Here is a 26975-nt window from a genome sequence, read left to right as displayed (position 1 = left end):
TGTTTAATGTTGGACAGTGACAAGGTCTTGTTAACACCTTTGACTCTCTGGGCTCGTGATGGGGTGGGACTCACCATCGTGGCACCTCCTACTGGCTGTCTTGGGAATTAGCTCTGTGCCCTCTTCTGGTGGTGTCTAGCCTGTTGTCACCTCTGCTTCTGGATCCATGTCACCCCAAGGACACAGCCCTCCAGCAGTCTCACACTTGGTTCTCCCCCCTTCCAGAGGAACTGCACTCCACTGTCCAACCACTTCATTCAGCAGCAATCACAGCCAGTTGTCTGGCTACTTCCTCAGTGGCGAGGAAGGGGTGGGGGGAACCCAGTCACTAATCTGGGTCCTGGCCCAGGGACCCTGTAGAAGGTCACTGCTTACAGCTCCCACTCTGACTCTTTAGTAGGTTTCCCTAGGCCACTTCCCTGTGATCCCAGCACCCTCTTTGCCCTTGCCTCAGATCCTAAGCCTGCCAATCCTTGCAGCCCGCCAGGAGCTGCCTTTAGTTCCCCAGCTCTCTCCCTGAAGTACTGTTCTGTCCAGGGTGTTTGCTACCCTCACCTTGCAAGGCAGCTGGCCCTTCTCACTCCTCAAGCTCCAGGGAGTGACTGAAGCTGCTCTGCTCTGCAGCTCTTCTTATATGGGCCAGCCCAGCCCTGATTGGCTGCTGCTTGCAGCCCCTCTCTAATTGGCTGCCTCCTATGCAGCTTCCCTAGGGCTCTATTAACCCGTTATGGGCCAAATTGCTGCACATGCCCCATCACACACCCTCCCCCTTAAGACTGACTACCCCAGAGGGTGTATAATCGTCCCTGCTTCTCACGCAGCTGTGCCCTCAGGGCGTCCCTCTGCCTCAGGTTCTCTGCTAGGAGGTGCAATCTGCCTCCCTCCTCCAGGGTCTGGGTCCCTACTGCAGCCTGTCCTGCTCCAGTGTGGGTTCCCTTATCTGTCTGGGTCCTCTTCATCCCAGTCATCTTATCACAGAATCATAGAAGATTAGGGTTGGAAGAGACCTCAGGAGGTCATCTAGTCCAACCCCCTGCTCAAAGCAGGACCAAACTCAACTAAATCATCCCAGCCAGGGCTTTGTCAAGCCAGGCCTTTAAAACCCTCTAAGGATGGAGATTTCACCACCTCCCTAGGTAACCCATTCCAGTGCTTCACCACCCTCTTAGTAAAATAGTGTTTCCTAATATCCAACCTAGACCTTCCCCACTGCAACTTGAGACCGTTGCTCCTTGTTCGGTCATAAGCCACCACTGAGACCAGCCAAGCTCCATCCTCTTTGGAACCCCCCTTCAGGGGTTGAAGACTGCTATCAAATCCCACCTCACTCTTTTCTGCAGAATAAACAAGCTCAGTTCCCTCAGCCTCTCCTCATAAGTCATGTGCCTTATCCCCCTAATCATTTTTGTTGCCCTCCGCTGGCCTCTCTCCAATTTGTCCACATCCCTTCTGTAGTGGGCGGACCAAAACTGGACGCAATACTCCAGGTATGGCCTCACCAGTGCCGAATAGAAGGGAATAATCACTTCCCTCAATCTGCTGGCAATGCTCCTACTAATGCAGCCCAATATGCCATTGGCCTTCTTGGCAACAAGGGCAACTATTGACTCATATCCAGCTTCTCGTCCACTATAATCCCCAGGTCCTTTTCTGCAGAACTTCCATTTAGCTAATCGGTCCCCAGCCTGTAGCGGTGCATGGGATTCTTCCGTCCTAAGTGCAGGACTTTGCACTTGTCCTTGTTGAACCTCATCAGATTTCCTTTGGCCCAATCCTCCAATTTGTCTAGGTCACTGTGGACCCTATCCCTACCCTCCGACATCTCTATCTCTCCCGCCAGCTTAGTGTCATCCACGAACTTGCTGAGGGTGCAATCTATCCCATCCTCCAGATCTTTAAGAAAGATGTTGAACAAAACCGGCTCCAGGGCCGATCCCTGGGAAACTCCACTTGATACCAGCTGCCAACTAGACACTGAGTCACTGATCACTACCATTGAGCCCGACAATCTAACCAGCTTTCTATCCATCTTATAGTCCATTCATCCAATCCATACTTCTTTAACTTGCTGGCAAGAATACTTTGGGAGACCATAACAAAAGCTTTGTTAAAGTCAAGATATTTCACATCCACTGCTTTCCCCATATCCACGGAGCCAGTTATCTCATAGAAGGCAATCAGGTTGGTCAGGCATGACTTTCCCTTGGTGAATCCATGCTGACTGTTCCTGATCACCTTCCTCTCCTCCAAGTGCTTCAGAATGGTTTCCTAGAGGACCTGCTCCATGATTTTTCCAGGGACTGAGGTGAGGCTGACCAGTCTGTAGTTCCCCAGGTTCTCCTTCTTCCTTTTTTTAAAAGATGGGCACTATATTTGCCTTTTTCCAATAATCTGGGAACTCCCTGATCGCCACGAGTTTTCAAAGATAATGGACAATGGCTCTGCAATCACATCAGCCATCAGCACCCTTGGATGCATTAGATCTGAACCCAAGGACTTGTGTATGACCAGCTTTTCTAAATAGTCCATAACCTGTTTTTTCACCACTGAGGGCTGCTCACCTCCTCCCCATACTGGGTGGGAGCTGACCTTGTCTGTGAAGACCAAGGCAAAAAAAGCCACTTCCCTACCTCCCCCTGCTGGATGTGGGAGATAGCTCTCTGCGAGTTCCACGGTCATCATTGCCACATCCCTCTTGAGAGTCTCTGATTTAGCCTGGTTCCCAGGCATCCCTTTGCTACCCTGCCTTCTCCTAGAGGGGTAGTATCTTCTTATATGGCCCTTCTCATGGCACCGACAGCCAACTCTTTGCCTCCCTTTTGTCTAAGGGCCTCATATGGTCCTTCCCTTGCTCAGCTCCTTTCCTGGGGCTAGCCTTGAACTTACAGCTCAGGTCTGGGCACTCCCTCCATCAGTGCCGCTGTTGCTCACAGGCCCAACATGCCCATCCCCTCCCTGTTCTCCTCACAGGTGGGTGTTTTCCTGGGCTCTATTTTCTTCCCATTCTCTGGGTGAGGTCTCTGTCGCCCATCCCAATAGGGACACTCTGCTTTCCAGTGCCCTTGTCACCCACAGGCATAACATCCTCCTGGTCCTGGTACCTGGCTTCCCCTCTCACTCCCTGTGATTTCTATAGACTCCCCCTCACAGCGACTTGAATTGGTACAGCTGCTGCTCTGCTAGCCAGGTCACATAGGTCTGCATGTACTCTTGTGCCTCCCATTGTCTCTGTTGGGTTTTGAGTACCTTTAGCAGCAATGCACCTTTCCACAGGGGCACCGACCCTGGAGTCCAGTGTGGGAAGGCACCAGAACCCTCCAAAAAGAAGGCCTCTTTATACCCTGAATCCATTGTCTCCATGTTCCATGTCCCTCAATCCCTCAAATCTCTGAAACAGGCAGTAGTCTGCATCATCCTATATCCTCCCCTTATATCGGGATGACCATGTGCCCACATTCTCTACCATATGTGATGGGGTGGGACTCACTAGCCTGGCACCTCCTACTGGCTGTGTTGGGAATTAGCTCTGTTCCCTCTTCTGGTGGTATCTCAGCGGCTGTCATCTCTGCTCCTGGACCCATGTTGCCCCAAGGACTGAAGCATCCTCTTCAGGACACAGACCTCTGGCTGTGTCACACTCGGTTCTCCCCCTCTTCCAGGGGAACTGCAGTCCACTGTCAAGTCACTTCCTTCGGTGGCAACTGCAGCCAGTTTTCTGGCTGCTTCCTTAATGGTGAGGAAAGGGGCGGGGGAACCTGGTCTGCCCACTACCCCAGGTCCCGGTCCAGGGACACTATAGAAGGTCGCTGCTTGCACCGCTCCCTCCGACTCTTCAGTAGGTTTCCCATGGCCATTTCCCCATGCTCCAGCACCCTCTTTGCCCTTGCCTCAGGGCCTCAGCCTGCAGATCCTTGCAGCCCTCCAGGAACTGCCTTTAGCTCCCCAGGTCTCTGCCTGCAGCACTGCTCTGTCTAGAGTACCTGCTACCTTCAGCCTGCAAGGCAGTCCTCCTCCCTTCTCCAGCTCCAGAGAGTGACTGAAGCTGATCTGCTCTGCAGCTTTTCTTATGTGGGCCAACCCAGCCCTGACTGGCTGCTCCTCACAGCCTCTCTCTAATTGGCTGCCTCCTGCCCAGCTTCCCTAGGGCTCTGTTAACCCCTTATGGGCCAGTTTGGGGCACACGCCCCATCACTAGGCCCCTATATCCCACCTAAATTAATACAACAGGGGACATGTTGAGAGCATTGAGACACTTTAGCTAATCCCCAGTTCCTGCAATTGTCTCTTGTGGGCCACTGCAACTCGAAATAAATTAGAGCTAATCTGAGGCTGCTCTGATTTACAGCAGGACCCAGACAGACACAGGAAAGTGGGTGGGATGGGTAAGTGTGGCTTTTTGCCACCTTTTCCCCCCTCCCTCAAATCCTGCACAAAGTGAATCTTGGCCAGACTCAAAGGACTTGGTTTTTAAATGTTAACATATAGGGCCACATTTTGAAACTTCATTAACCTGCATTTTTATGCACACAATTGGCAAGTGAAAATAAATACAGCAACAATTTAAATTATTTACAATCCAATTATCTGACTATGCTTCAAAATTAGGTGCTTAGGAGCCTAAACTGCGTGTACAAAACCATACAGTTATTAATACTAACAAAATTGTCTGCCAAAAATGGAACCCTGCTGCTGTTAAAATTATCTTCCTGTCTCATCAGTATATGTCATTTTTCTCTAAGTCCCTCAGCTGGCTCCCCATCTTCCCCTGCAAATTTGTTGCATTTACTTCCAAAGACCTTCACAACCTGCATTGCACAAAAGAACCAGCCTTGATTGCCTGCTATGCTGACAAGGACTCTCATGCTTTCTCCCATGTCTCTTCTTACAAATCTGAAGAGCTCCCAGTCAAAATCTGTAAAGCCGTAATCTTATCTTGAGTTTCTGGACTTAATATAGGGTTAAAAGGCTGAACTGCTATGGCCTGTAATACAGGAGATCAGTTTAGATGATGTAATAATCTCTTCTGGACTAAAATTTATGAATCCTCCTTCAAGACCCTCCTTCATAATGCATAGTATAAACTGCAACATACTAATAGGTAGGCAGATGATGAGATGCAATTACTGCTTCTTATTGGCTAAGAAATGTGCATATGCTGTTATTTTTGTTACTCTGTCTCTTCACCCCATCCCGTGTCATGTATTGATTGTTATATCCTATGTTTTTAGGTTGTGGCACACATAGCCTGTCAGGATGAGGGACCTGTTTTGATGGTTCATCTTGTCGGCTAATGGATCCACAGCATTTCCAGGAGACCTGGAAGAATATGACTGATCCTCCAACAGACCACTATGTTGATGATCTGGTAGGATTTTACAATAATATTTTGTCTTCTACCCTTGATAGGTAGCCTCTAACTGACCTTTTTGTTGGCTTCATCATCACAGTACACCTTGGTATACAGATGACTTGCAAAAGATGAAATGTGAGGGAAGATGCCTACAGGGGCAGGGGCAGAACTCTGGCGCTGAATATGATCAGCTGGTTCAAATAATTTTTAATCCCACATGCTTGAGCTGTACAGCAGGCAAACATGATATTCTTTGCCCCACCGTGGCATCTGCAACAGCTCAGTAAGAGCATTTGTTCTGAGTGCTTGATCAACCCAATCTGACTCCACTCAGGCTTATTTGTGCCCCCACTCAGTGAGAAAAAATTTGATTATTTTACCGTAAAATTATGTGTATTTAGACTGAGGTGTTTGCTTTCATGGTTACAGAAGTAGACAAAGGCTTGGTCTTTTCTGGCTGAGTTTAGGCCACTATTACTCATTGAAGTATGGAGGTATTGGGAGGACCTTGTCCCAAAACCTATTCTGTGAACCTGTTTTCTCTCCTGGCTGGTGAAAGCCTGTGGGAAAGTATTGAGTCCATTACAGGGTGAGCTTGTCAGTACCTCTCTTCAGGAAAGCAAGGTATTGGTTCTCTTAGGGATGCTGTCTTGTAGCCTTTGAGTAAAAAAAAACAAAACAATCCCCCCCACCCCCATGCTGGCAATGACTAATTACTGGCCAGTATTTAATCTTCCATTTTTGATAGAGAAAGTTGTGGTGAGACAATTGTCTGAGTATCACTTAAATGCCTCAGATTTCTTTGACCATTTTCAGTCTGGCTACAGATTTGGGGGTGGCGCAGAAACAGCGCTGGTATCATGATAACCCTGCAATGAAAACCAAATTCCATGTTGAAATTGTCTATTCTTTCAGCAGTGTTTGATACTACTGACTATTCAGTTTTGCTGACTCTCTTACAGTCAGCAATGGGAGTTGATGCTGCAGCTCTTAGGTGGCTTTGATCTTTCCTTGTTGACCCTTTCCACAGGGCAGGGTGTGGCGATTACTCCTTCTTTCTAAGGGCCCTTAGTCTTAGTGTTGTCTTTAATTCCAGAAGATTCTATCTTGTCTCCCCTCCAGTTGACATGTATACAGGGCAGCTGGGAAGCTCAGTGAGAAGGCATGGGCTTCTGTGGCTTGACACTTGTGGATAACATCCAGCTTTATGTCTCCATTTCACTCAATCTAGACAGTCCTCTTGAATATCTGGGGGTTATGTTGGATTGTTTTCGACTATGACTTGATTACATGACAGCAATTACAAATATAGCTTTTTACCATCTGCAAGGGGATTGTGACTGTGCTCCATACTTTCATCACCTCAGGAATGGTGTATGTTAATGTGCTCTACATGGGGCTATACCTACACCAGGCACTTAAGTGGGAGGAATATGCTGCAGCCCACTTGCTAAGTGGTGTCTATGAATGGTCAGCATTCATAACCAGTGCTCTATGATATCCACAGGCTGCATGTTGGTTTTAATCTATAAATGTCCAAGAGGGCTTGAGATATTCTGACCTGAAGGATGGAGTCTCTCCTTGTGCCAAGCTACCACAACTGTGATCAGCAGACTTCTCTGAACTCGATACCCCTTGTTATAAAAAGGGGACTACAGGCAGAGCATTCTCCATAAGGATCACTTTCCTTTGTAATGTTCTGCCCTTAAAGATCTGAAATAGGCCAGAGCTGTCGACCTTCTAGGCACGCTGTGAAGCCCATCTTTTTGAGAAGGAAATGACAGAGCACAGAAGCAGTTGAGCGTGGCACTTGACTAATGAGAAAGTCCAGCAGTAGCTTTAAGACATGTTGGTCACATGACCGGTGATGACATTGTGTACATAAGGTTAATTTTTACTTTGTATCTTCTATGTTGTATTTTCAAACATATATTGATGGTGCCCAGAGTTTTGGATGTCTGTCCCTTAGTGTGGAGACTGTACAAAGCTGAAGTATAAATCAATAAAGTAGCTGGAGAAAACAGATATACTTTGAATCTGCTCCATAATATCTCCTTTAAAATACTCATCTGTGGTTACTGCAGTAACGAATTTTAAAAAAACAGTTTAATTTCAACTATGGGAAGACTTTGCACAATGAACAACAGAAAACTAGCAAATTTGAAGCAGTACTGAAATTGCTTAAAATGTTTGACTCTGTGGTAGTATAAGCCTTTCCTAATGATGTTAACTTTCAATGACTCTCCAATATTGTTTCTAAATGTAGAGATTGAAAATTACACTGGTCAGAGATCTGGGACTTGTGACACTAAGTCTTGGATCAAAGACCTAACAGCTGTGCTAATCTGAGGGATCAGTGACTGTTTTACTGGCAGATATCTTGTGAACTAACAGGGTAGCTGGATGTGATAGCTATAGTTAAGATTGCCTATGACTTTCCATTGTAAGACCCTATTTTCTGTTGCTTATAACTTTGCCAAACTTTAACCATTTGGACAAAAATTTTCCAAACCAGGTTTTTGCCTCATGCTCTGTGTGGTGTATTTTTTGTGTACACAAGTGTTTTGGAGCGGGGAGAAGTGTGAAGCGTCGCATCAGTAACAGTTATGTTGCTATTTCCAAGAATGAGAGTAGGGAATAATATATTTAACATTAGCAAAATATATCTGTATGTTATAATCATATCTGTTTCTTTGAGAGGGTCTAGAGAGTCCTTTGCTTTGGAGCACGGTCTGGCAGTTTGGCAAAGGGATCTCTCTAGTATCGGAAAGGTGCTTTTTGCTGTCCCTCTGAAAATCTGCCCAAATTTCTTCAAGTTAGAAGTCTCAAGGAACTGCCAAGTGCACATGCTCCATAGAAGCTCGTTGGAGTTTGGTAGTTAAATTCTCCTTACATTCCATCTGCACTGAGCATACTCCATCCTCAAACACTGCACTGAGTATGCTTCTCCCCACAGACCATGCTGAGCAAACTCTAGATGAGGTCTGCAGGACTGTCCCTGTAAATGTTCCTCCCAGCTGACTGGGACCACTCTGATTTGCGGGCATTGTAACTGAGACCAGGAAGACTATCTCCCTTGTGATTTCCCCTTGCTGACCGCTAGGCAGGAGGAAAGAGGAGGAAGAAACCACCTGACTAGAATGCAAAGAGGTGAGAAAGAGAAGAAGGGCAGGAGCAGACTGGTGAAGGCTAGGAGTAAAGAGTAACAACCTATTCCTGTGCTTAAAGGGTTGAGGTCTATGCTTAGACCTAAAGGTTCCAGTAGTCCTGCTGATGATCTACGTGGGGCTCAATATGGTTCCACGTGACAGGGTTTCTGCTTTTTAAGTTTGCCTTTAAGCTTAAGAAGTTACTTACAAAAAACTTCATTAACAGAGAACATTAAAGTTGCAAAGTCAAGCATTCAAAAATTAGGAAATGCCACATTTAAGGTTACCGATGCAAACTTAATTTTCCCCCCTTCTGTGTACACATTATAATTACACTGTCACATACTATTGTTTTGAGAGGACCCCTGTCTCTTCCAATGGAGGGATAGAGCTTCCAGGATGGAGAAAAGATATACCTCAGGGCACACTTTAAATCCTAACAAATTTGAGCTCTTATGGACCAAGGGACGAAGAGAGTTTCAAAGGTGTGGGCCCCAATGGAGATGCCTTGAGAGCTGCCCCCTCTCTCTTATACCAGCAACAGGGCTCAAACTCAGCTGCCTCCACTGACCACAACTCTGGCAGCATGTCATGAGGAGAGAGATGGAGTAGGCTGCTGGCCTGTCTCACAGCCAGGAAGGTCTAACACCATGCTCAAAGTCTATTCAGGCTCTTCCTTCAGGACACAGTTTTATTCTTCCACTACAAAACAACACATCAAAGCTATTCCCCTGACCCACGCAGACTGCAGGGGCCTAGAGGTGTTCCCCCTTGCTTCTCTCTCACCTCCTGTAGGGTCTGTCACAGGCATCCAGCTGTTTCCCATAGCACCTTCCTTCAACTAAACTCAGAACATTTATAGGTAAAAAGCTTAAGGTCTTAAAATCAACTTTTATTGAATCTTCAATGTAGGTTTTGTGGAGCTATTGAGATTTTACTATGGGATAAAGTAAGAGGAAGGGGTTTGGAGCAAAACTCTGTCACTACACTGATCATAACAGAAGGGAGCTCTCCCTCCTCTCCGTGGCTTGGGTAAGTATATCTCCCCCAGAGCTCCCCCTCCTCCTCAGCTGGTGCAGAGAGTGCTCTCCCTTTTGTCTTTTTAACCACTGGGTTCTACAAAGCTGTCATTGTGCTCCCTATCCTACCAAAACCCAAGAGGTAATTTGAGTCCCAAGCTGCTGTTGATGTTACAATCCAGTTTGTTGCCATAGCCAAGAGGCGATACAGTGGCCAAATGAAGTCAAGTAGAGAAAATAGTGGATCTTACTGGATTTTTTAAGTGCAATATTTAATACTTTTGTTTGACACACACTTGAAGGTCACATAACTTGTGACCTGACAGTCCTAGACACACTTTGACAGACCATTACAATTCTTTCAAGAGCAGTGAACTTTACCAAGCATGATTCTGAACCAGTGTTTCTAGGCTCTACAAAGAGTGGATATAGAACACCACAAAGAACCTGTAGATACCACAGTCTGAGCACTTCATTGTGTCACATTCTCTCTCTCCTCGAGTCCTTCCTAAAATATAACCCTGGAATACCATTGCACCATCTCTTAGCAGCCTCCAGTATTGCACTGAAATTTATCAATGCAGTAAATCATTTCACTTCACACAACAAGCTTCCTTTAAACCAAGATCAATAGCAACTAGTTGCAATCTGCCATAAAAAGCTTGCATTTATGACCCCTCCTCACTCCCTTTCACAATATTGAAGGACATCAGAGAATCACAGCTTGTGAGGTTAGGTTAGGAAATATCTTTACAATTGTGTTTAATGTTAAAAGAAACTAATGCAAAGATATGTTCAAAACACAAGGCTTTAAATAATACAGTAACTGGATCATAAAATTTTTAGAGATAGACAGAGAAAGTATTGTTTGGATCCAAATTAGGCTGAGATGAGGGTTTGGAACCAGATACAATGGAAGGAATTGAACTGTTCACAAGGTCAGCTGTATTCACAAGGTTTTACATACACTCAAGAAATGAAAATAGGTCACTTTTATCTTTGATTATGATTGAAGGGACAGGTTCAAATATTGGAATCCCAGCCAAAATACAAAGAGATTGGATCAGGGGTTCTCATTTTTGCCCATCTCTAGAAATCATGATGTGACATTTGTGATGGATTTATGGCTGATGATATTTACCTCTTTGAGACAGCCCATAAAGTTGTTACTGACTGGAGACCCGGGTAGGTCTGCTGTGCTAGGACTGCCACCAACATAGAAAAAGTCATCAGAACCCAGCATGGTGTAGTCTTCTTGCGTGTAGCCCGTAGTAGTCAGAATTCCATCCACTGATATTGTCACCTAGATAACAAAGCACAGGGAAAGGACACGCTATACTCAGACCTACATACTGCAGTCCTGGGATATGCCTGGTTTTGAGACATAAGGCGGAACCCATTTTCATGTCTGTTTGAGGTTTAGTCTTGGATTCTAGTCAACTACCCCTAGGAGCTCTAACTAGTTAAAGAGTTTTCTGATTGTTGAACTAGTGTCAGCATATACCCTATTGCAACTCAAAAGTTATTTAGCAGACACAAAAATGGTGTTAGTAGAATGCTTCCTAAGTTAGTTTAGCTGGTGTACATATTAGTAAGTTTAGTAGTCTGTCATTGACTAATAAAAACGTGCACCTTGTTAACATAAAAGGCACAAGCTTTTTTCAGCACCATCACTATTTGCACTATATAACAGCAGTTATTAACCATGCAAGAGCTTAATTCCATGCCAAAGAAAAGAAAAACAGCAAAACAATCTGTGTAAGCAGCACACTCTGATGTGCACATGCAGGAAAGAGTATCAGAAAAAAAGAAAGGAAAGAAAATAAGGAACAAAAAGAACCAAACTGCTTGTGATGAAGTAAAGATGTATGAATGTGGCATTTCCATCATTCCCAGTCCAAGTCTCCATGCCATGCATTATGAATGGTTAGAAACTGGCTGAGCCAGCAATCACTCAGGCCAGCCACAATTTAGCCTTATCCTTTGTTAGTTAACCACAGCTTGATGCAAACGTTCGTAATGTTAAAGATGCCCCTACATGTGAATTAAAAAACAATTTGACAGGAACAGGTAAAAATAAGGAGGTCAACAACAGATGAAAAGAAGGAGTTAAAAGTAAGCAGAAGAGTACCAACCGCAGTTCCTTTTTTGTTAATGATGTCTACAGTTAAAAGAAAGAAAGAAAACACACGGCAAACCCAAAATAAGAAACAATTAGAATGATATCTACCGAACAATGTAGTTTGTTTACCATAGCGTGTCCAATGCCTGAGTGCTTTGTGGAGAAGGGGGGAGAAAGGAAATTAAAAACTGTGAACAGAATAACGATTGTTACTTAAAAAATATGATGGTCACTACCATGTTAGTACATTATTTGGTTCAGGTAACGGTTAGTAGAATGAAACATTCCATGAATGACATGTTAGTTATTAAGCATGTTAGTAACATAGAAAAAGGGCAAAAAAATTTTACAAGAAAAAAAGCAGACTAACAAATATGCCTCCAGAGAGGTAAGAGCAGTTGTATTTCCTGCAAATATATTTCAGAACTTTTCAGCTCTCATCTAAACAGACATACGGTAATGTTCCCTTCATCTTCCTTCCATTGAATGCAGCTGACAGACACTCAAAATGGCTAAAGGGATCAAAATGCCTAAAGCTCATCAGCTGACCACTGCTTGCCCTGAATCCCAAACTGTTTCCCCAGCAAATTAGTAGAAATTAGTGTATATCCCCTACTGCTCAATTTTTAAATATTTTTATTATTTTTTAATTTGATTGTTTCAACAGCACCCAAGGACTCCCTCTCAACTCCAAAACGTCTTTCGGTCATATTGATGGACTTTAGGGTCACAGTTTACTGCAATGAAACAAAGCAAAGAACCTGACACATAGAATGAGTAGAATGGATTTCTGCAACTACCTCTCTGAACATGCACCTATTTTACGTCTCTGTTTGGCAAGTGAAAGGAAGCCTCTCCCCTTTCCCCCACTTTAATCTTCCAATTTACAGGTTTGTCTGATGACATGAGCAAAGGCAAATCTAGAAAGTGGGTCCCTTGCAGCCTCTTTCAAAGAACTCTCCACATTTGTTGTAGTTAGCTATAATTTAAAACTAAATATAGATTATATAGTATGCAAATACAATTCTTGTAGCTATGCTGTTTTAGAAAGATAAACACTTTAATGTGTTGATGCATGTGTAACCCAAAATTATACATAATTGTAAAATCTTAAGGGTTACTTTTTTAAATTCCATTTGGTTATTTCACTCTCTTGCACTATAATTCCAAATTAACTGTGACCTATCTAGCTTGCTATTAACAAAACCAGAAAAGTAATAGCTAAACAATTTCAGAAAAGGGAAAAAAGAGGTTAGATGGATTAGTTAACAGCGCCACAAGAGAGGGCTGTTTTGGTTAAGGGAAACCAAAGATATTCCCATCAAGCTGCAACTGTTTAGAGAAACAACAGATATGTTAAGGATATTGATTTAAGATAAGCATGTAGGGCAGTAAAAAATATATATAGCATTTAACAGAATTACACATTTTAGTACCAATAAAGTATCATTGAATACCCATCCCAAACCCCAAAACATTACTATACATAACATTTTAATGCCACATGTGCGCATACACTGTATATATATATAGTATGTACATATGTGGCATTAATATATGTAATAAATGAGTTTATATAGTGTATACACATACTTGGAATTTCATTCTATCCCGCAAGGATTAACTATCAAAATACAAAATGACCCCAATATAGACATGCATTTTACTAATGAATTGTAGCCTACAAGGTTTTGTTGTTGTTGTTGCTGTTTTTCTTCAGTTAGATGTGGCTATGAGACAGAAAATGCCACCAAAAATGTATGAGGGTTATTTTGAGAATGAATCTACTGCCCACTTTTTTGAGGGGGGAGGGGAATAGATTAAAATTTCTTTAAACTAAAGAGCTGTGATTCAGCTATAGAAATACATGCCCTGTGGACAATTATCAGCATGTAATAGTGACTAATAAAAAACTGTAAGGGCAGAAAATTGTACAAGAAAAATATGTGCATGATACCTGAAGTCTTTTGAAATATCTGACTGTAATACTGTCTCATTTAAACAGCCTCTTGCCCCCACTACTTTCTAGATATGCCCCTGCTCAAGTGTGGCAGGAATATCCCTGTGTGTGTAAATAAAAAGGTATTTTTAAATGCCAACTAAACATCCAATGTCACGCTATTCAGATTTCAAAGCATCACACATTTAGCTGTAGCAGAAACAGTCAGTTATTCTTGTATCCATTGTACTGTTACCTGACGCAGATTCCTGGTTACTTTCACATCATGCCAGGCATTGTCATTAAATTTCCCATTCACAGGTTCCACCAGTGCTTCAAAGGCCCCTGAGCCCAAATTAATGACCAACGAGACAGCTCCATTTTTCAGTGCAAGATTGACATAATCAGCTGATTTTCCTGTATGAAGCATTAGTCCATTCCTCTGAAGAGTTTTAAATGACAGAGTTATTTCATCACTGCTGCTCTGTATGGGATTCTGGGACAAATCATAGCAGAAATATTCCGATCCCTTGAATGTTGCAATATATTCTTCTTTTCCTGACAAATAAAAGGAAAAAAGATTTAAAATCCCTGGAAATAAAAAAAATAAAATTCATGAAAAGCAGCCTTTTTTGTAATTAACTTTAGTGTCATCAACAATAAATATTATATCACACAGAGTACTGTGTGTTTACAATGCTTAAAATCCATTAAGAAGCCAACAAAAACAGACCAATCAAGCATTTCATTCGAATTAAATTACTTTTCTAAGGTCTTCTCTATACAGGGACACCCCAGAAAGCTAAAGTGAATCAACAAAAGTTGTGAAGTCAATTCACATAAATTAAAGTACATTAAACCCTCTTGCGTATGCTTTCATTCAGGAGGGAAGTGGCCTTAGTTCACTCTGACTTAATCCTCCCAAGAGGATTCACCTTAACTTTTCTGAATGTCTCTTTGCAGACAAGCGCTAAGCATTACTGAAGGAACTTACAGTGGCCATGTCTATACTGGGGAAACAGTATCAGGTTAGATTATGTTAATGCCATTTGACTAATAATTTTGAACACAACCAAGCACCTAGCATACAAAGAGACAAGCTATGTTCAGAAACACATTTGCTTGGTTAAATGCTAAGATCTTCCCCATGACCAGGTACCAAGCTTTTAAACATGACTGTCCTTGTTCACACTAAGGCAAAATTGTGTTTAACATCATGCTAGTGAAGATATGTTAGGGAACACGTTTTCTAGAATGCATTTCCGCAGTGTAGACAATATCTTAGAGAAAAAATATCATGCACTTCTAAGGTACTATTCATTCACTCTACTAGAAACTATGGTGGGATCTTGGCCTTGTTAAAATCAATGGGACTTGTGACATGGATTTAATTAGAGACAGAATTTCATGCTATGATTCTCTACTCCTTTTCCCCTTGTAAAGTCATTTACACCTGTTCAAAGTTAGTTCAAAGCAGGTGTAAAACACCTCATTGTCTAAATGAGAGCAGAAGTCTAATATGGTAACATTTTAAATCCACTTTGCACCAGTTGCAATGCAGTGGAAAAACAGGTTCAGAAGGTTTAACATTGTTTGCCATATCAAGCCGGCCCCTTTTACTTCAATGACAAATTGTCATTTGTACTCCAAAATTCCTTCAGAGAAGACCCTAATATATCTCAACAGGCTAGGTGTATGATACGGAGGAGAAAAGAATAATTTCCTTCTCAAGAGAAAAATCTCACTTTAAAAAAAAACCTGCCTGGGATTGGACACCATACTTTCTAAAGGGAGAAGTCTGCAGTAATCAAAGGAAATGCTTTCACTGTTCTGGTGCTATAGTAACAGAAGGTTTGGCTACCTCTTACAACACCAGGAAAGGCCAATTGCATCACAGGAGGTAATACAATGCAATTTAAAACTCTCCCCACCATTCTTCCACTTTGCCATTACATAAACACATAAACATTTACTATTATTTGGGGGAGAGGAGTGGCTCTCAAGAGAAGTCTCACAGAGGCTGCACATTAGCTATTCACTTTGATGGCCTATCAGCTTCAAAACAAAACAATATTTGCACCTATATAGAACCTTCTATCCAGAGTTCTCAAATAACTTTATTAAAGTTAATTAACTTAGCTTCACAAGACATCTGTGGGGCAGGTATCACCCGCTTTTGTAGATAAAACCTGTAAAACAGAGTGATTAAAGGCCAAACTTGTGTTTGCACTGCCTAACTGTAGAGACCTAAGATTGGGGTTTCATTTTTTCTGAAAATTAGGTTCTAAGTGAGCTGCCCAAGTACATACAGGAAGTTTGTGGTAGAGCCAGAAACTGAAGCTGAGTCTCAGGACTCCCTGTTCTGTGCCTACCCCATAATACTGTCCTTCCTCCCATAGATAAATACAGCTGGCACGTCCCACACATTCTTTTACAAAAGACCAGCTTTGACTAGGTCATTCGGTAGTTCATTTGGAGCTCAGGATGGTGCAGTGGTTAGGGTGTTAGAACTTGAGGGATCGAGGTTCAAATTCCTACTGCATGATCAACTTTCTTTGGGGCCTTGGGCAAGTCACTTAGGGCTAGACTCACAAACCAAACTAGGCCTAACATTTAGGCACCTAAAAAATTGCTGGGATTGATAAAACCTGAGTTAGACATCTTGGCTCTCTATACAATGAATGGGGAGAGGTAGGCACCTCCAAATGGAATTCACAAAAGCCAGCACACTAGGAAGCTCCTGCCTGTGGTAGCCAATGGGAGACATAGAGGAGAAGGCCTAAGTCCTGCCCTTCTTAGAATCATAGAATCATAGAATATCAGGGTTGGAAGGGACCTCAGGAGGTCGTCTAGTCCAACCCCCTGCTCAAAGCAGGACCAATCCCCAATTAAATCATCCCAGCCAGGGCTTTGTCAAGCCTGACCTCAAAAACTTCTAAGGAAGGAGATTCTACCACCCCCCTAGGTAACGCATTCCAGTGTTTCACCACGCTCCTAGTGAAAAAGTTTTTCCTAATATCCAACCTAAACCTCCCCCACTGCAACTTGAGACCATTACTCCTTGTCCTGTCATCTTCTACCACTGAGAATAGTCTAGAACCTTCCTCTTTGGAACCACCTCTCAGGTAGTTGAAAGCAGCTATCAAATCCCCCCTCATTCTTCTCTTCTGCAGACTAAACAATCCCAGTTCCCTCAGCCTCTCCTCATAAGTCATGTGTTCCAGACCCCTAATCATTTTTGTTGCTGGACTCTCCAATTTTTCCACATCCTTCTTGTAGTGTGGGGCCCAAAACTGGACACAGTACTCCAGATGAGGCCTCGCCAATGTCGAATAGAGGGGAACGATCACGTCCCTCGATCTGCTCGCTATGCCCCTACTTATACATCCCAAAATGCCATTGGCCTTCTTGGCAACAAGGGCACACTGTTGACTCATATCCAGCTTCTCATCCACTGTCACCCCTAGGTCCTTTTCCGCAGAACTGCTGCCTAGCCATTCGGTCCCTAGTCTGTAGCAGTGCATGGGATTCTTCCGTCCTAAGTGCAGGACTCTGCACTTATCCTTGTTGAACCTCATCAGATTTCTTTTGGCCCAATCCTCCAATTTGTCTAGGTCCCTCTGTATCCTATCCCTACCTGCCACCATATCTACCACTCCTCCTAGTTTAGTATCATCCGCAAATTTGCTGAGAGTGCTATCCACACCATCCTCCAGATAATTTATGAAGATATTGAACAAAACCGGCCCCAGGACCGACCCTTGGGGCACTCCACTTGATACCGGCTGCCATCTAGACATGGAGCAATTGATCACTACCCGTTGAGCCCGACAATCTAGCCAACTTTCTACCCACCTTATAGTGCATTCATCCAGCCCATACATGTTTAACTTACTGACAAGAATACTGTGGGAGAGTATGTCTATACTACGATGCAAGCCTGTGCTTGAGTCTGGGCTCAAGCCTAACCCTCCCTTGCATCTATACTCCAATTATGCTAATCCAGGGCTCAGTCCAATGGTCCCAAGTCCCTGCAGGGTTGGTGGGTCCAAGTTCAAGTTAAAACAGGGCCTAGGGTCCGAGCCCTATTGCTTTGCAGCATAGACGCAGCCGTGCTTGACTCTGGTCCTGGAAGTCAGCCGGAAGTATCCCAGAATTCCGTGGGGCAACTTCCTTAGTCCTCTCTATCCCAACAATCTGCAGTCCACTCTATTGAAAATGGAAGTCACCCCCCTTTGCGAATGGCATCAGCTCAGGAAAGTGTTGTTAACCCACTTTCTTCTGATCACTGACCTGATCTCTCCTTCTGTCCAGTTGAGAGGTGGCAGATCTCTGCTCAAATCCCTTTTTCCTCTCAGGTGGAGGGGGGAATTGATATAATGGTATCCCACATCTCTGCTGAGTACCATAATCACTGGGATAAAAATTATGAGGGAGATCCTCATCCAGCTCGCCTCCCTTGGTGGGAGGGGCATTTTATGTGTTTCACCTATTGGGCCTGATCCAGTAGGTGGGCATGGAGCCCACAGATGAGTTAGGCAGAGGAATGCCAATCTTTCCCCCATTTGTACATCTCTCTGGTGCTTAAGCATCATGCTACCCGGTGGGGTCTGCACTGTAAACGCATACAGGTAGAAGTGTGGGAATTTACACTGCAAAAATTTAGGAAGAAAGTGAGTTTATGTGCCTATGGTTCAGAAGCTGCTGAGGTGGCCTGTGTGAATCCCAATGGGGCCTTATTCTGGGATTTAATCACTGGAAGTGGCAGTTAGGTTATCTAAGTCCCTTTGTAAATCTAGCCCTTAATCTCTTTGTGCATCAGTTCTCCACCTGTAAAGCAGAGATACTACTACTTGCCTACCGAACATTGGTGTCAAGAGGATAACTACATTCCAGATTGTGAGGTGCTCAGATACTACAGTAATAGCAACTATAAAAAATAGGTTTCAGAGTAGCAGCCGTGTTAGTCTGTATTCGGAAAAAGAAAAGGAGTACTTGTGGCACCTTAGAGACTAACAAATTTATTTGAGCATAAGCTTTCGTGAGCTACAGCTCACTTCATCGGATGTGTTCCTTACAGCTCACTTCATTGATGAAGTGAGCTGTAGCTCACGAAAGCTTAAGCTCAAATAAATTTGTTAGTCTCTAAGGTGCCACAAGTACTCCTTTTCTTTTTATAAAAGATAGGTAGGTTTGGCTCATTTCCTGTCCCAGTGTGGGTGATACAGACTTACTGTCTCACTGTATAGATCAAGGAAGAAGCAAAATTTTGTTACGTATTGGTCATTGTCTGCAGAAATAAGGAGGCAAACCAAATCCCATGTGATGATGGACAAGTCCTACAAGGACATGAGTAAGGGCATGAGGATCCATCTGAAGCTCATGCATATTTCTGGTTATTGTGTACACAGCAGAGTCCTCTCCAAGGCTAATTTTGCCTTCATGGAGAGCCTTTCTCAAATATGGAGTCAGATCTACATAGTATGAACTTCCAAACTGGGCATAATATTTCCTCCATTTCAGACAGATACCATTTGATTGTGTTTGTCACACTGGTTGCTTCCTATGTCAGGCATTCACTGAGAAATGCATCATGAAATAGGTGGTTTTGGTAAGAAAAAAAAATGTGCAGGGCTATAAAGCCCAGAGAGTTAATACATCCATACAGGAAGCCCAAATCACCTTCATGGACAAGGGCTAACAGTCAATACGAATGGGAATGATCACCTGAAAAGGAGGACCCTATCACAACTGGACCTGCCATCATCCCTATGGATGCAGACTTTGTGCCGAGAACATCAGCCTGAGAGTACTGGGGACAGCAACATTATTCTTTCTCTTCAGAGTCCAGATTATCTCCTGGGTAAGGTGTATGGGACCAGATACAGTCAGGGCAGATTTTACAAAGACTACCTGTCTCTTATGTATACATCTGTTTGCATGTTCCATAAAGTTGTGCTTATAGTGCCCAGACTGGCAAATAAATTGATCCCATACAAGATGTGGATATAAGATGAACAAATTCTTTTAATAAATATTTTACATAATTATCAGAAGTTTCCATTTATTACTTTACAGTTTCTACATCACTCACCTTTTCCTTTAATTTATTTGCTTTTTTATTTACTTGTATCGAAACATTCATCAAGGTGGATTTCACCCAGGACAAAACATATTTAAGTCCAAACAGCTACTAACATCTGAACACATTTTGGCTGCAATGAGCTTTACAGGTCTAACATCTAGCACAGCCTCTCTTTCAACCTCACCTTTGAGCTCAATTTTTCTTCAGTTATACAACTGCAACCCCTACTCGCTGAACAAGTGAAATTACTTCAGTGGGAGTTGAACTCATGTCACCCAGTGGAGAACACATTTTGCCTTCAGATACTCCTAGAGCTTCAATGTGGAGGGGCTTCATAGGAGAAACGGAAGGGAAAATTTGTCCTTTTGTACCTCTTTAACTAATACCTCTAATCTCTGGCATACCCAAAGTGCAGTAAGTAAGAAGAGCACAAACTAAGTCTGCCCACACCTAGCCTAGTGTGTCAGACACAGGTGATAAGAAGAGAGGACATTACAGTTGGTGAAGCAGCAATGGGAGGGGTTTACACTTTCTTCAGGAACTAACATTCTGGACTTTGTAACCAACCTACAAAACACCCTCCGAACCTCTTTAGCCCTTGCTAAAGAAAACCTACAGGATGCTCAAAAAGAGCAAAAAGCCTGGTATGATAAACATGCCAGACAGCGTTCCTTCAAAGTAGGGAAACAGGTCATGGTCTTAAAGGCGCTCCAGGCCCATGAAATGGAAGTGTCGTGGGAAAGGCCATTCATGGTCCAGGAGCACCTGGGAGCTGTTAATTATCTCATAGCATTCCCCACCTCCAACTGAAAGCCTAAGAGGTACCACATTAATTCTCTAAAGCCCTTTTATTCCAGAGAATTAAAGGTTTGTCAATTTACAGCCCAGGGAGGAGATGACGCTGAGTGGCCTGAAGGTGTCTACTACGAAGGGAAAAGTGCTGGTGGCGTGGAAAAGGTGAACCTCTCCATGACCCTTGGGCATATGCAGTGACAGCAGATCAAGGAGCTGTGCACTAGCTATGCGCCGACGTTCTCAGCCACCCCAGGACTGACTGAATGGGCATACCACTCCATTGACACAGGTAATGCTCACCCAATTAAAGTCCAACCTTACCGGGTGTCTCCTCAAGCTAAAACTGCTATAGAACGGGAGATCCAGGATATGCTACAGATGGGTGTAATCCACCCCTCTGGAAGTGCATGGGCATCTCCAGTGGTTCTAGTTCCCAAACCAGATGGGGAGATACGTTTTTGCGTGGACTACCGTAAGCTAAATGCTGTAACTCGCCCAGACAACTATCCAATGCCACGCACAGATGAACTATTAGAGAAACTGGGACAGGCCCAGTTCATCTCTACCTTGGACTTAACCAAGGGGTACTGGCAGGTACCACTAGATGAATCCGCCAAGGTGTTGTGGTTCAAATGCAAGACAGACAAAGCTTTAAGCAAGCAAGCAGGCTGGTCTGCCATGTCGGCTTTCCACCCTCTCTTTTATTCTTCTTCCACTCATGCGCATTACATACTCCAACAGCAAAAGGAAACAGCAAAAGGAATAATATGACTTTGATTAATATTCTTATTTACCAGCTTCTATCTACTACATTCCTTGCTCTCGGGCCTTGAGCCCAGTCCGGGGAGGCTTCCCGCGGTTCATGTCCTCTGGGCGACTTCCCATGGTTCATGTCCTTGGAAGGAGCAGTGTGTGCACTGCTCCTACACAACACTCAGGGTGTGCCCTGAATGTTTCCTAGTGCATGAACCCTGCATGAACCCTTCAGCCAAGGAAAAGTCAGCCTTCACCACACAGGTTGGGCTGTATGAATTTAATGTACTCCCTTTTCAGGCTGCAGAATGCACCCGCCACCTTCCAAAGACTTGTAGATGGTCTCCTAGCAGGATTGGGAGAATATGCCGTCGCCTACCTTGACGATGTGGCCATATTTTTGGATTACTGGGCAGAACACCTGGAACATTTACAAAAAGTCTTTGAGCGCATAAGGGAGGCAGGACTAACTGTTAAGGCTAAGCAGTGTCAAATAGGCCTAAACAGAGTGACCTACCTTGGACACCAGGTGGGTCAAGGAACTGTCAACCCTCTACAGGCCAAAGTGGATGCTATCCAAAAGTGGCCTGTCCCAAAGTCAGAGAAACAGGTCCAATCCTTCTTAGGCTTGGCCGGTTATTACAGACGATTTGTACCGCAATACAGCCAAATCGCTGCCCCACTGACAGGCCTAACCAAAAAGAAACAGCCAAATGCCGTTCAGTGGACCGAAGAGTGTCAGAAGGCCTTTAACCAGCTTAAAGTGACACTCATGTCTGACCCTGTGCTAAGGGCCCCAGACTTTGACAAACCGTTCCTAGTAACCACACATGCGTCCGAGCGTGGTGTGGGAGCAGTTTTAATGCAGGAAGGACCGGATCAAGAATTCCACCCTGTAGTGTTTCTCAGCAAGAAGCTGTCTGAGAGGGAAAGCAACTAGTCAGTCACTGAAAAAGAATGTTACGCCATTGTCTACGCTCTGGAAAAGCTACACCCATATGTTTGGGGATGGCGTTTCCACCTGCAAACCGACCATGCTGCGCTATGGTGGCTTCATACCGCCACGGGAAATAACAAAAAAAATATTCGGTGGAGTTTAGCTCTCCAAGATTTTGATTTCGACATCCAACTCATCTCAGGAGCTTCTAACAAAGTGGCTGATGCACTCTCCCGTGAAAGTTTCCCAGAATCAACTGGTTAAAATCGTCCTTGAGATGTGGGAAATATTGTTAGTCTTTATGTACCTGGTAGTATATTTAGAGGTGCATGTGTCTTATTAACTCTGTTTTCTCCTAGAGCTTCAGGAAGAAATCCCAGCCAGTGTTTCACACTATCTGTGATTTCGGGGGCGTGTCATAAATATAAAGGGAAGGGTAAACACCTTTAAAATCCCTCCTGGCCAGAGGAAAAACCCTTTCACCTGTAAAGGGTTAAGAAACTAGGATAACCCCTCTGGCACCTGACCAAAATGACCAATGAGGAGAGAAGATACTTTCAAAGCTGGAGGGGGAAGAAACAAAGTCTGTGTGTTGTTTTTTTCCAGGAACAGAAAAGGAATGGAGTCTTAGAATTTAGTAAGTAATCTAGCTAGATATGTGTTAGATTCTGTTTTGTTTAAGTGGCTGATAAAATAAGCTGTGCTGAATGGAATGCAGATTCCTGTTTTTGTGTCTTTTTGTAACTTAAGGTTTTGCCTAGAGGGATTCTCTATGTTTTGAATCTAATTACCCTGTAAGGTATTTACCATCCTGATTTTACAGAGGTGATTCTTTTACTTTTTCTTCTATTAAAATTCTTCTTTTAAGAACCTGATTGCTTTTTCATTGTTCTTAAGATCCAAGGGTTTGGGTCTGTGTTCACTTATGCAAATTGGTGAGGATTTTTATCAAGCCTTCCCCAGGAAAGGGGGTGTAGGGTTTGGGAGGATTTTCTGGGGAAAGACGTTTTCAAGCGGGCTCTTTCCCTATTATATATTTGTTAGACGCTTGGTGGTGGCAGCAATAAAGTCCACGGGAAAAAGGTAATAGTCTGTACCTTGGAGAAGTTTAACCTAAGCTAGTAAAAATAAGCTTTGAGGGTTTTTCATGCAGGTCCCCACATCTGTACCCTAGAGTTCAGAGTGGGGAAAGAACCTTGACACCCTTCTTTAAATATACAAGACTAAATCTAAATTTAATGGCATTTTCCTTGAGGAAGAAAATAAAAAGCCAAATCAGCAACTCTACACCTCATTATTGGAAAAAGCAGCTTGAATTGTCATTGGAAAGGTCAAATAAATGCAGCCATGACTGACAAACATCTATTTAATGTGTCCCATCGGATGACCTTTCAGTAAAATCACTGAACGTAATTCTCTGAATTCTTATTCTTTTGCAGCTTCTTCCTCAATCAATACCACAATGGATTATGCACTCAACAGAACTCAGTTTGGGTTTCTGAATTTGTTCCCATTCCTTGAGTTTTCTATAATGAATTCTGTAGCACTTCCGGGTAATGACATCAATGATCAGACGCTAACAATAGATAGTCTTAATAATTTTTGTTCAACTGCACTAATACAGCTTTACAGGAATATCACAATTCCTCCCTCCGTGTAACAAAGTACATGCCGTGTTATCCTTTGTATGTGTTCTGAATCAAAAGCAACGAATGTGGGGCTGGGTGTTTTTTGATGGCTGCTTTTTTTTAAACATTTTGAGCCAGTGATGAAGATGCATTATATGGAGGATGAAGCAGTGTCAATGTCTTAACATCCATCATCTAATTTTCCTGAGTGTGGGAAGTGCAAGACACAATATAATGGTGTAAGGTCCATTTCCCAGATCCTTCCTTGGGGCACCCAAATGTTCCTGGTCACTGGGCTTGGTGTTCCAGTTATAAGGCCATAAACCTAGAATATAACTCTACTCATAGCTCCAAAGTTACAAGTAAATACAGTGAATATTTTATGTTCATGTGTGAAGCAAAAAATGTGTGTTAAAACCAGTTAGGCTTAATTACAAAATAAATTGCATATTTTTGGAAACAGTTGCTGCAAGAATAATGATGTGACAGCTGCTAAATAGCATTACTGTTGCAGAACTTCACACCTTTAAGTAAAAAAGAACAAATCTTATCTGTTCCTCTCATGGATTAAATCTTCAGTCTTTCTTTTTTTGTCAGTAACTACAGCAGGATGCACTTCTGTCCACTAGCCTAACAAATAGCACCCTCTGAAACAGTGAGAGCTGCCATGCCTGTTTACACTGCTGCACTCCCCACAGAGGTTCTAACAAGTTAGGGTAGATTTAGTTTGAAGGCAGAACTAAATAATATGTGTGACAATGAAGCTTTTTGCTGAAAGGGGCTCTGTAACCTTCTTTATGCCAGCAGATGACCCAAATAAGGCAGGACTGAACCTTACACAGTAGCTGATTTATGATGTTGACTTTCATTGATGTAATAAGAATGTTCTGATATATACATTTCGGGAAAATAATGAAGTATGTGATAGCAGAAATTGTTTGCAAATCTAACTAACCCTGCTTCTTGTGCTATTTCACTTTTCTTAAAGCACGGACCAGAATAGGATTCCATATTTGTTAACAGATCATTAATGAATTGCCTTGATGTGAAATCAGGGTGGATAAAGATCAATGATTTTTTTTAAAAAATCAAAAAAAATCTGATTTTTTTAATTTAAAGAGGATTTTTTATTTAAATTGGATTGTTTTGGTAAAATGCTTTTTGAGGAAAAATACTATCTCAAGATAGTTGTAATTAAGATACATTATAGCTCATATATCTCATCATGGAATAGGGATTATAAATGCTAATTCTATAGTATGAGACAATATATTCATGTAATGTTTACGAATAGTTTTGTAAATGAGTTCCAATAGTTCATGGATTAGGGACCCAATCTTACGGGTTCCAGGGTCTTCTGTATAGATTATTTAGGTTAATCTTTCTATCTACCCAATGGGACTCAGTCTAGAAGATACCATCAGAGATGCTTAGTTTTGCAGTTCCAAACTGGATTTGTGCCTCTAGAGATAACATGCCTGTTGTCATAAATATAAAGGGAAGGGTAAACATGTTTAAAATCTCTCCTGGCCAGAGGAAAAACCCTTTCACCTGTAAAGGGTTAAGAAGCTAGGATAACCTCGCTGGCACCTGACCAAAATGACCAATGAGGAGACAAGATACTTTCAAAAGCTGCACTGGGCCCACTGCCCAGGGTCCCCTCTTGCTCTCCCCAGCTGCTCACCGCACCCGGCTCCAGACTGCCCCAGCCCCAGCCCCAGCCCCAGCACTCTGCCTCAGCTCCAGCTCCACTCTGCCTCAGCATTGGTGCTGCTCTGCCTCCAGCTCCCTGGACTGCTTCTCTGGCCCCTGTGGCTCTGGTTGCTAGAGCTCTCTTCCCAGCACAAGTCTGCTCTGTGGGCTGCTTCTGTAACTCTGCTGCCCAATTCAGCTTGGGCCCCTGCTTTCTCCTTAGCTCGGCCCCACTCTATCTGACCCAGGCAATTCCAGCTCACTCAGAGGATGGGACCCCCCCCGGTCTCCTGACTTCCTGATTAGCCTACCCGCCCTGTCAATCAGACTGACCTGGAGCACTGGCCTCTTCCCATTGTTCCTGGGGACTGTCAGTTTCAGGGTCCTGACTTCCCACTGACCCTTCCCCTTTCTTTTTGTTACTGGGAGCTAGCCAACCAAAACACCCCCAATGAGTTTTAGTAAGGGGACTACTGTAGTCCCCTTACATACTGATTTACACTGGTATGAAATCCTAATCAGGCCCACAGGTTCTGCTTCATTGGTTTCATTTTTAATTCACGGTTTTACCAATTAAGGGCTGGCTGAAAGAGTATTGGAAGGTTAGCAAACAGAGGAGTGGGACGGTAACTGGCAACTCAAATGTCATATCATGTGGCTTTGGCATTCTCACAGACTCTTTCCTGGAGTGAAATGAAACTTTTATTGCTACTCCAGTCCATCTTCAACTGCGGCCATAGCAGCAACCCCTCTGACTCTCGCAACCCCTCTTTCACAGCAGCTATTGCAGTTGTAGTGAACTCACAAATCTGAATTTTGTGTTTAATATTTAAGAGACAGGGGTTGGAAGCTTCAAAGTGGAGTATTTCTTCTGGAGGTCACCATAGTGTAAAGCAGACTTTGCGGAATCAACAACAGGGTCCTGAGTTTATAACTATATTACACTTAGCTTTTATTAAACAAATGCTTACATGGGGGAGGGGGGACTACAACAAACATGCCCATGAACACAGAGTCCTTTTACTTAACAATTTCTGTTCAGTGAACCTACAGTGCATCTGCATCAAAGTGTTGCCATTGGACCATATTCTGGTTAGTGTCATAATCACACATACACAGTGCAGAAGCAGCCCACAAATCCATGCAGATGCAAGACAAAAGTGCATGTCGACCACTTGCAGTTTAAGGGGTGTACATACAAACACACAGTCTGTTTTGTGATTCTTAAGAGAAGAGTCTCTGAGGTCTTGGTAGATAGCAAATTATGGCCAGCAACTTATGTTCTGTACTTCCAGTGCTGCTCCCACAAGTTTTCTACCAGGTGGCCATGTGCAGCATCTGGAATTTGGCCTACTAAGCAAGTTTTTTCTAAGGAATTCCACACATGGTGGCCAAAGCCAGGCAGAATCACAAAAAGGAAAGGCCATGGCAGGAAAGAAAAATGTGAATTCTTACTCAAATAAGTCTTCAGTAATCTCAAGAAGAAACATGTTTTACTCTTGACTG

At 43.3% G+C, this 26975-nt stretch overlaps 1 protein-coding gene across 44 annotated transcripts in view; it reads right to left on the bottom strand.

The window, feature by feature from the left end:
* The window catches only part of NRXN1 (neurexin 1), a 1224094-nt gene that overhangs the window by 777596 nt on the left and 419523 nt on the right, over positions 1–26975 (bottom strand). For 20 of the 44 annotated variants that reach the window (XM_037895894.2, XM_037895904.2, XM_037895912.2 and 17 more), the window contains 2 exons: positions 13836–14137; positions 10660–10821 (listed from right to left, as the gene is read on the bottom strand). In XM_037895894.2, coding sequence (XP_037751822.1) covers positions 10660–10821; positions 13836–14137 — 464 coding nt within the window. Of the gene's footprint in view, positions 1–10659; positions 10822–11748; positions 11794–13835; positions 14138–26975 lie in introns of all 44 variants that reach the window. The other 24 variants (XM_043543816.1, XM_043543819.1, XM_043543831.1 and 21 more) reach the window with 2 other exon arrangements.

The sequence above is a fragment of the Chelonia mydas genome, chromosome 3 (assembly GCF_015237465.2).
Source record: "Chelonia mydas isolate rCheMyd1 chromosome 3, rCheMyd1.pri.v2, whole genome shotgun sequence".
Classification (NCBI taxonomy): Eukaryota; Metazoa; Chordata; order Testudines; family Cheloniidae; genus Chelonia; species Chelonia mydas.
This window is presented reverse-complemented; position numbering and strand designations above follow the sequence as displayed.